The sequence below is a fragment of the Mus pahari genome, chromosome 16 (assembly GCF_900095145.1).
Source record: "Mus pahari chromosome 16, PAHARI_EIJ_v1.1, whole genome shotgun sequence".
Classification (NCBI taxonomy): Eukaryota; Metazoa; Chordata; class Mammalia; order Rodentia; family Muridae; genus Mus; species Mus pahari.
Window position 1 is genome coordinate 55,435,992 of NC_034605.1, and position 10,946 is coordinate 55,446,937.

General features: G+C 49.5%; 1 protein-coding gene across 1 annotated transcript in view; it reads left to right on the forward strand.

Moving 5' to 3' along the window:
* The window catches only part of Syk (spleen associated tyrosine kinase), a 64,044-nt gene extending 56,606 nt beyond the window's left edge, over positions 1–7,438 (forward strand). The window contains exons 13-16 of the mRNA XM_021215603.2: positions 60–249; positions 1,382–1,522; positions 2,551–2,663; positions 5,569–7,438. Coding sequence (XP_021071262.1) covers positions 60–249; positions 1,382–1,522; positions 2,551–2,663; positions 5,569–5,641 — 517 coding nt within the window. The 3' untranslated portion in view covers positions 5,642–7,438. The remainder of the gene's footprint in view (positions 1–59; positions 250–1,381; positions 1,523–2,550; positions 2,664–5,568) is intronic.
* The last annotated feature ends 3,508 nt before the right edge of the window (positions 7,439–10,946 follow it).

Here is a 10,946-nt window from a genome sequence, read left to right on the forward strand (position 1 = left end):
ACACAGCTGTGTGTTTGGAATGGCCACCGTCCCTTGGTAATGACACCATGTAATTCTAGACACATCAAGGATAAGAACATCATAGAGCTGGTTCACCAGGTTTCCATGGGGATGAAGTATTTGGAAGAGTGCAACTTCGTGCACAGAGATCTGGCTGCGCGGAACGTGCTTCTGGTCACGCAGCACTATGCCAAGATCAGCGATTTTGGTCTTTCCAAAGCCCTGCGTGCTGATGAAAACTACTACAAGGTAGGGCAGCTCAGTGCAGGCTCACGGAGCAGGCTGAGGGGACAGCTCACAGAGCTGAGGAGACAGCTCACAGAACAGGCTGAGGGGACAGCTCACGGAGCTGAGGGGACAGCTCACGGAGCAGGCTGAGGGGACAGCTTGGTGCATAGTTAAGGTTGCAGGTTATAAAGACATAGAAAGATAAATGTGTGCTCTCTGTATTTTACTATGGTACAAATCTCACTAGTAACCTTGGGTAAATGTATTCTTAAGATCGATACTGTCCATCAAGAAACACAAACCAAGAATACTATAATGTTTCTCAACTGGAGTCTTTTTCAGACTAGGAGCCATGTTGGGTTTTTTCGTTGTTTTGGTTTGGTTTTTGTTTGTTTTGTTTTGTTTTTTACATTTACTTATCTTGCTCTGTGTATGGAGGCATGTGTGCCATAGTGTTCTAATAGAGATCAGAGGACAACTTACAGAAGTTGATGCTCTCCATCTACCGTGTATATCGGAAGAATCAAACTCTTCGAGCTTGGCAGCAGGCCCTACCTTACCCATTGAACCGTCTTGCTGGCCCTGAATGCTTGTGTCAACTTGCTTTGAAAAATATAAATCAAACAAATTGATTTTTCTTTTCTTAGACAGGGTTTCATGCAGCCCAGGTTGGCATCCATCTCCTGAGTGCTGGGATTATAAGCATACGCCACCATGATTGGGTTATTCATTGGTTTTCAGTCTTCCCGATGCTATGACCCTTTAACACAGTTCCTCATATTGTGGTGACCCCCAAACATAAAATCTTTCATTGCTACTTCATAACTGTAATTTTGCTACTGTTATGGATTGTATCACAAATATCTGATATGCAGAATGTCTGATATGTGACCCCCAAAAGGGTCATGGCACACAGACTGAGAACTTCTGGGGCCTTTACGCATGTTGAAGGAAGCCACTACTAACTGAGCCACTTCCTTGACCCCAGAACTGGTGGATCCTTGAGAGATTTTTCTAAGTCCTTCTCATTGAATTGACACTGTGACTTTCAACAGAAGCTTTTTCGTACCCCACTCCCTAAACCCAGCTTCTTTGTGCATCGGGGTGTGCACACCTGACTTAATGCATCACAGAGTGTCCACTTTGCTTCCAGGCCCAGACCCACGGGAAGTGGCCCGTGAAGTGGTATGCCCCCGAATGCATCAACTACTACAAGTTCTCCAGTAAGAGTGACGTCTGGAGCTTCGGAGTCCTGATGTGGGAAGCGTTCTCCTATGGGCAGAAGCCGTACAGAGTGAGCCATGCTTAGCTGTGTGTTTCGTGTCTCAGCCTCTTGGACTTAAGAAACCACCCCTCAGCATAGGGTCATTGCCACAAGAACCTGAACCCCTAGAATCTGAGGACACCCTAGGGGTCTCGAATCACCTTCTAAGAGTGGGCGGCTAGGGCAACCTAACCTAAGCTTGCACTCATGTGAGAATGACATGTGATACTAAGTGAACACATTCTCACTGTGTGCCACACACACACATACATGCACCAGACACAGCCCCAGGCCGTCCTTCCTGAGAGTTAAATGGAAATGGTGATACGGATGACATCAAGTATTTTAGTTGTAACCCTGTGTATTCTCATGTGTGTGCACACCTGTGTATGTGCATATACATTGTGTATGAGTGTGTGTGTGTGTGTATGTGTGTGTGTGTGTGTGTGTATAGACCAGAGATCATATCATCCTCAGGTGTCATTCCTCAGGGACTATCCACTTTGCTTTTTGAGACAGTGTCTTCATTAGCCTGAGCTCACCCAATAGGCCAGGCTGGCTAATCAGTGAGCCCCAGGGATCTGCCTGTCTCTATACCCCAGCACTGGGGTTACAAACATTCAATACCACTCTTGTACTTTTACATGGGTTTGGGGGTTAAACTCAGGTTCTTGTGTTGCAAGGTAAACTCTTTGCAGTCTGAACTATCGTGTGTGTGTGTGTGTGTGTGTGTGTGTGTGTGTGTGTGTGTGTATGTGTATGTTTTCCTGGGTATAGGTAGATCCTAGGGTTACCACTCAATGGATTATCACAAATGAAGCTTCCCATAAAATGAGGGATCAAAACAGCAACTCCGGAGCCTCCCCTCTCCCCTCCACACCCAGCCTTTCTCCCTGGGCAGCCACCTCTGACTCTAGGATTCCAGAGGAGGGGCCCCTAGTCTTGTGACTGATGTCACTTGAAATCACACAGCCTGTGTCTGTGTCCCAGTGTGTCTGCGGGTGAGGTACTCTTATTTGTATATATTTTGAAAGCTTGTGTGCATTTTCACGTCACAGGGGATGAAAGGGAGCGAAGTGACTGCCATGCTGGAGAAAGGAGAGCGGATGGGGTGCCCTGCAGGATGCCCGAGAGAGATGTACGACCTGATGAACCTGTGCTGGACTTACGAGTGAGTGCCCCGCCCTTCCTGCCATTGACCCGAAGGTTCCGGAAGTGGGCTGTGTGGCTGCTGTCCTAGCTTCATTTCTGTCGCTGTGATAAAATCCCATGGCCAACATATAACTTAGAGGGGAAGGATATCTCAGCTCAGAACCCCAGGTTACAGTCCATGCTCACAAGAAAGTCAGGGCGGTGGAAACTGAACCCATTTGATGCTCCCACAACACGTCAGAGAGCTGAGAGAGAAGCTTCCGGTGTTCACGTCTCTTTCTCCTTTCTTAGAAAGCCCAGGAGTCCCTGGTCCAATGGCAACACATGGTGGCCTGAGTCTTCACTCAAATAACACAACCAAGACCCCCACAGGCCAACCTGTTGTAGGCAGGCCCTTGTTGCGACTCTCTTCCCAAGCAGTTCCAGACTGTGTAGAGTTGACAATTAAAACGAGCCACGGTTGCTTTTACGGAGTTTGTGATGCCTGGGAGGAGACCACAGGCTCGATCCGATTATAATTAAAAGCTGTATCAATTAGCTGCCAGCAGGGTGGACAATCTCTGAGCCAATTTTTGAAATTGCTGTGAAGGAGGGGTATGAGGAAGGGTTTGTTGTTGAGGTTTTGTTTGTTTGTTTGTTTGTTATTTTTTAAGAGGAAAACCATGGGAAGACCTCCCATATCTAAACAGGCAACCAAAAATTGGTCTGTTCTGCCAAGTTAATCGGCTAAGGCAACTCAAAAAACAAAAAAACTTCAGGAATCGGCAGAAGCAAGTTACAGAAGCTAAAAGGGCAGTTAGTCATGTTATGGCAAGTGGCCGGTCACATTTGTACCCTTTAGGGTGGAGATCACAAGTCCGGGGGTAACTGGGAATGTATCTTCCAGGGACTGGAGTCAGGGACAAACACCTAGAGGGTACCAAGATGGATGACTGATTTGAGCCATCACACTGGGTATTAAAATGAAGCATGAGCTCTCTCGCTCTCTCTCTCTCTGGTTTTTCGAGACAGGGTTTCTCTGTGTAGTAGCCCTGGCTGTCCTGAAACTCACTCTGTAGACCAGGCTGACCTTGAACTCAGAAATCCGCCTGCCTCTGCCTCCCAAGTGCTGGGATTAAAGGCGTGCGCTACCACACCCGGTGCGTGAGCTCTCTTGATGCATCAGAAATCTGCCGCCTCCTATGTAAATGATGACAGGAGGCGGGGCCAGAGACTGACTGTGTTACTACCCAATCATGTTGCTTCATGGCAGGGATACTACTATATGCATTTTGTAACTGAGGGAATGTCATGAAGCGTACGTAGGCAAGCTAAGGCAGGTACAGAGTCAGCAGCTGTCACAATTTTATGAGACTATGATGTGGATTGGGAGAAATCCCAGAATCCCAGATGCCATCTCAGGCATCTAGGACACTCTTGCCTCTGCCAAACTCAGACATGTCGGAGAGCATTCCTGCTTCCGAGAATCCTAACATCCAGGCTAGAAGCTCCTGCCGACCACAGACAGCTCAGGACCAGAAGTCCCCAGATAGTGGCGCAGGGTTGCCACATACCACATTCACCACTGCTCAGCCCACAGGGTCGGAAGCCCCATCCCTGTTCTTGGGTACAGTGTGTTTTGCCTTCCCCTCCATCTCCTGAGCAGGACAGACACTGTGCATAGTGAGAGTATGAATCCACTGGGAGCCACTGGGCATGCTCTACCCTACCTATGGGGAGGATCCCAGGCATGCTCTACCCTACCTATGGGGAGGATCCCAGCCACTGTGATAAAGCTGTCTGGTGCTGGTGAGGTACTCGATGTAAGAAAGCTGACATTGAATGTAGCCATACATTTTTTTGCAACCTATTTTTAATAAAAGTTCAACCTCCCCTCTAGCCCGCCACCCAGCAGAGGTAGTAGGAGATAAAAGTTATTTGGATATGGGGGACGTGGACCTGTTCAGCCATAGTTCTTTAGCAGAGAGCTCAATCCCCTTGGGCAGCAGTTTAGTCCGGTAGCAAAGACCAAATATGATTCAGCAGCTACAGACCAGTCCTCTAGGCAGGCAGACACCAAGCACAAACCGGCAGCTACAGTTAAGTCCTTTCATCGCTTGCTTGCCTCAGCATTTAACATGTAGATGACAGCACAGACTTGCTGGCCAAAGACTTAGGACGCACAGGGTTGGGGTCTGACCCAGACCATAGCCTCAGAAATCTGTGAGTCCTAGCGAGAGCACAAACCAACACCCCCCTCTCCTTGAAAGTCCAGCTTGAACGTGGGTATGGTATATTACAGCTGTGTCCAGATTCTCCTCCTAAGATTTTGAGCCAATGGACTAAGGAGATGACTCTGTCGGTAAAGTACTTGGTGTGTAACTCTAGGGACCTGACTTCAGTCCCTAGAACCCATATAAAATATGCCAGGCATGGTGGCAAGTGCTTGTGGTCCCAGCACCAGCAAGGAAGACAGAGACAGGAAAATCTCAGATGCTTTCTGGTCAGCCAGCCTCACCTACTTGGCAAGTTCCAGGCAATTGAAAGACCCTGTCTCAAAAAAACCAAGGTACATGGTGTCTGAAGGACACCAATGTCATCCTCTGGCCTCCAAACACATGTGCACACACACTTATGAAAGTACAGAGAGATTGAGTCAACCATCTGTGCATCCACCACACAGGGACAAATTATGTGTCTTCAGACACAGAAGACATTCTGTACCGTATTGCAAAACTCTTCCGGCTCACAAGGACATGGATCCCCGGGATGCTATAAAATGCAGGCTTGAGTTCTGTAGGTTTAGAGCAGGAAGAGCCATTTCTGACCATGCTGGAGGCGGGCACAGTGAGCAGCACTCACCACCGCCAGGGGACACGGTGACTTAATCATGTTTCCACAAGCCTACGGATAAACACTAATACAGCTCTCTCTTCCTCCTTCAGTGTGGAGAACAGGCCAGGATTCACAGCCGTGGAACTGCGGCTTCGCAATTACTACTATGACGTGGTTAACTAATAGCTCCAGTGCCTGGCCGTGCACACCACGGATTCCCAAGCGACCACAGGAAATGCATTCAGATGAACTGGCTCTCAGAGTTTCATCTCCCTCTGCCCAGAGTGAGAGCTAACGAAGCAAAGCTAGGACTCACCCTCCCAACAGGTCTGGTCCCCAGAGATGGACAAGCAGCAAGACCTTGGGGCCTGTGGAGTCGTCTGTCTGGTCTTTGTTTCCATCTGTGTGGTCTTCGCTATGGGTCACGTTTGGGAGCCGTTTCCAAATTCTCTTGACGTCATTCCGTTCCTCTGGGTCCAGGATTTTAGTGTCCCCTGAAGATCAGTAAAGAAAAGTGCTTTGCCACTCCAGCAAAGGACATAAAGAGAAACCTCACCGGTGCAGTCTGCAAGCCGGTTAAGGACAATGACAAGCCTGGACACTGGTTTTGCTCTCAGCGCTAAGACAGAAATACCATGCGGATGACATGCTGAGACATGCTGGCTTGGCTTCTACGTTCCTGGAGTCCACCTCCCTGCAGCATGACTTGGAGTCTGCTGTTGTGTGCTTGCAGGAGGAGGTGTAAATAACATTCTACATGGAGGCTGCCGGGGAAGGTGGGCTCCCATGATCCTCTGCGACTGAGCAGAGGAGTGCCAGGCGTGGGTCAGACTCTCCCCTCACATGGCATCCACATTCAGGAAGCAAAGAATGAACAGGAAGTGCGACCAGGCTATAAGGCCCCAAACCCCACACCCAGTGACCCACTTCCTTTAGCAAGGCCCCCACGTCCCAAAGGTTCCACAGGCCTCTCAGACAGTGAATGCCAACAGCGGGAGACCAAATGTTCAAGTACACGAGGTGCAGTGCCAAGCAGGGGCCTTCCTGAATGATTACACAGTGTGATATCCTGACAGAGCAGGTGAGCCATCTCAGGTCTGTCCTCCTCTTGTGAGCCCCTAATATCATCCCAGAGCCCCCCTGGGGACCCCGACTCATCTGGATCATCCCCTCCCCCCAAGGCCCTGTCTCCAAACACCTAGCTACTAAGTGAACCTAGGTACTAAGTCTTCAACACACAAACCCTGAGGGGACACATTCATACTGGAGCCTATGGCAGCGAGGTAACCAAGACCATCTCGGGATGAGTTTCTGAATGGAATCTTCATTTGCCACAAAATTAGAGATGTGACCTTCCCTACAAGGAAGCCTTGCTAAGTGTGACTTTGAGCTGAGGACACGCGAGCTGAGAATCCCCCTCTGTCCTCCTAGCCTTGGCTAAGGCCTGGCTAACTACTGACCACACACCAAGTGTCACCCGTTCACGGCACTTTTGCTGAGGACCTAAAAGCTACAAAGACTGCATAGCCTTCCATCTTGGTCTAGGGACATGTACAAATGGGAGCATCTCACCTTCACCTCTGAGACACTGGGACATTCACAGCCAGGGATGGCATGGGAATCCCTGCTGGCGGTGGGCTCAATGAACAGAGATGATGGTGAAACGGGCGTCTCTCTTTAGACTGGTGGTTCTCAACCTTCCTAACGCTGAGACCCTTCAATAGAGTTCCTCGTGTTGTGGCGACCCCCAACCATGAAGTTAATTTGTTGCTACATCACAACTGTAATTTTGCTACTGTTATGAATCGTAGTGTAGATATCTGATACGCAGGATGTCAGATATGTAAATATCTGGTATGCAGGATATGCAATATGAGGGCACACCGCACAGATTGGGAACCGCTGCCTTTGATATGGAGGCACCTCGCTTAGAACATGGTTAGGAAGTATTTAGACGCTGTCGGTGTGTCTTGGAATTGTGCTAGGAGGTCAGCTGTCCTGTGAAGGGGAGGAAGGGGGTGGGGGTGGGGGAATCCCCGTAGGTTGAATTCACTGAGCAGACCTGTAGAACACAGCCTTGGTGAGGAAGTCCCGTGGGTCAGGCCACCTGTAGATTTAGTCAGGAGAGGAAGGGCCACTGTATGGTTATGGAGACAGGACCATCTGCTCTGAGCAAGAAGTTCTCTGCTGAGCTCCTAGCCTACCTTCCCCTGTCCCTAGGGCAGGGCTATAGAAAGGCCACCTCGAAGGTCAGGGAGCATGTGTTAGAGGCCTGTGGAGGCCTCTGCCTTCTTCCTGGCCTCTCTAGCAGTGCCTCTCCTTCCCAGGGGGTTGGGACCGACCATTATCTGGATAGGTCTGAGCAGAACGGAGGGATGGCCTTTGCCTCCCTTCAGAAAGCCAAAACCGGTTCCTATGTGCAGAAGTCACATGTGGCCGTTGTGCAGGGCTCTCATCTGGTGAAAACTGTGTCTTCTGTCAAGATTAATTCTTTCCCCTGGGGCCACTGAGGAGGGCAGATGGCAAGAGAATCCTCCCTGGAGGATTTAGACTATGAATGCGCACTAAATTTGCAAGGTCAGAAATGAGCCAAGGTCCTTCTCAGGCATCTATCCTTAACTAGGTCTCTTCACAAGCTGCCTCTGGTGCTCCAAGCCCCTTCTGCCTGGCAGCTGGGCTCCCTGTGTGCTTTTATCTATGACCCTTTGTCAGCAGAGTACAAGGAGCACCCAAGCTGCCTGGCCACCTCCCACTGACTGCAAACACCGCATACCTCAGGCAGAACCGAATGTCTCTCCAGTAAACACCCCAGCCAGCCATTCATTAAAAACCTGTCTCTCTGTGTGCTGGAACATGTCCTCCCTGTACCCCAGACCTGCTTTGTGTGCCAGACAGTGACTCCACAGGGATGCCAGGTCTGTGATTGCATTGCCCCCTGCAGAGGGAAGCCCTCGGTTGTCCTTCTCTGGGAATGCTCCCACCCAGAGCAGCACACAGTGATTCCCTGTTATTTCAGAAATTGTTTTTAATAAAGATCTACTATTAGTCTTGTGATGACTTTTATGGATGCAGACAGGAGATGATGGAATATATACCCTCGACTAGAGTCGACCAACGTCTTTGTGAGTACAACCTGCTTGTGAAATATTGAGTCCTCAGTCATACCGCTACATTTGGGTGGGAATGGGAACTCCAGAGCTCACCTATTCTGCCACTTCAGAAGCCTGCAAGGAGAGCCCAGTCTTGTGAGGGGGAACATCTGTGTCTGGGATTCATAGGGTGAGGACTGACAGCCCAACTCAAACCTAGTAGAAAGTGGTACAAGGAGACCGCAAGGTGGCCTGGGAGGGCCGGGTGAGCTTTGCCACTGTCTATGAAGACAACATGAAAGCATCAGGGCAGAGAATGTGAGGATGTAAAGGTCCCAAGCCCTGGGCTTCTCTCATTCTACAGGGAGTTATGAGCAGGCACACATACATGCACCACATATAATCACATGTGTGCATAGACAAGCATCTTATGCATGTACGCACTACATTATAATCACATATCTTCATGTGTGCATAGACAAGCATCTTATGCATGTATATACAGGAACATGTACACATGCGTGCACAAACACTCATATAAAAATATGCCTGCAAATGCACACTGCACACACAAACATGAACCTGTGTATACATATCCACAATCACATGTACGTGTTGACACATCCCCACTCCCAGTGCCACCTTGCCCACGGGCTAACCTGATCTTGGAAATCCCTCCATAGAGAGTCCCTTCCCAGGTGACTCTAGGCTGTGTCAAGTTGATAGTTTAATCTAAGCATGGTAGAGAGAGCGCACAATGAGAACTGGAGTTTAGCCCCCAGTGCCTATGTAGAGAGGCAGTGCATCGGCACACGCCCACAGCGCCAGCTCTGGGGAACGAGAAGTAGATCACTACAGCTCATTGGCCACACAGTCTCACCCAGCACGGTTGTCACATTCCAGGTCTTATGATCCTGTCTTAGAAAAATAAAGTAGAAAGCAGCTGAAGACAACACTTAGTGTCAAATTTCTACATGCACGCATACGAACATGTACCCCAAAACACATGCACACATGAACACATGCATGCATACATACACATGTACTGGCACATTTACAAACATGCATCCCTGAACACATGCACACGTACACATACAAACATGCACATGCACACATGAACACATGCATGTGCACATGTGCACACAAACATGCACACATGAACACATTCACATGCACGCACACACACTCACATGCACATGCATGCACACATGCACACATGCATGGCCAAGAACGCAATGCCTCTGAACAACCTCAATTTAAGAGCATTGTCTGCATATGCATCAACACTTGTCTATCCACACATGGACGTGTGTGTAAGAGCCACAGACTTTTAAAGCTGGTAGGCTTCCACACTACCAATCAATTTCCCAGTGAGGTGACAAATACCCGAGAAAACCAACTTAGGAGGAAAGGCCTAACTTGGCAGCAGTCTCCGAGGCCTTGCTCCTGGAGTGAGGGTTGAAGCCTAGGCCTTCAGTCAGCCTAACGAACCATGTCCAGTCAATGCAGGATGCAGCTGTGCAAAGCAGAGACTGGAGATTTAGCCAATGTAACCACATCAGAGATAGGGACAAAGATGGTCGCTGGCCCTCCTAAGCCTATCCTCTGGGGCCCTGGCATGAAGCTTGGGTTTAAAGAGAGGACCAGCAACATGTCCCCGTGGGGGCATGCTTCCATCTGGCAACACATTTCAGCTCTAGTCTCCCCTGAGCAGCACCCTGACTCTACCTCTCGCCAGGAGACCAGCTCCCCTCCTGGCTGGCACCGGGCTTCAGCCTTCTCCTCCACCAGCTCCTTGGTATGTAGCTTTGCTGTTCTGATGGTCAAAGGGAGGGCACAGGGCTCTCGCTGCAGCAACATTACTCCTGCCAGGATGGTACAGCTGGGGGTACCTGATGCTGCTGACTTGTGTCTGTAGTGGCACAGCCTCTCACCAGAGGGACACATGGTGGGGGAGGCTCCCCTCTTACTGTGGCCAGGAAGCAGAGAGAGACAGGGGAGGGCCGTTCCCAACATCTACAACAGCATTCCCGATGAACGGCTTCCCTTCCACAAGGCCCCAGCTCTTTGAGTTTATTATTTTATGTTTTCTGTGTATGTATGTGCATGTTTGCACATGTGTGCACCCGCATGCGTATGTGTGTGCCATGTGTGCAAGGGTTCCTTCTGAGGACAGAAGAGAATGTTGGCACCCCAGAGCTCGTTACAGGTGGTTGTGAGCCACTCAGCATGGATGCTGGGAACTGAACTCTGGTCATCTAGAAGAGCAACATATGCTCATAACCACTGAGCTGTCCTTCCAGCAACAAAGGACCTACTTCCTAAAAGTCTAATTACCTTCCAACAGGACCTCAGGCATTCTCTCTCTCTCTCTCTCTCTCTCTCTCTCTCTCTCTCTC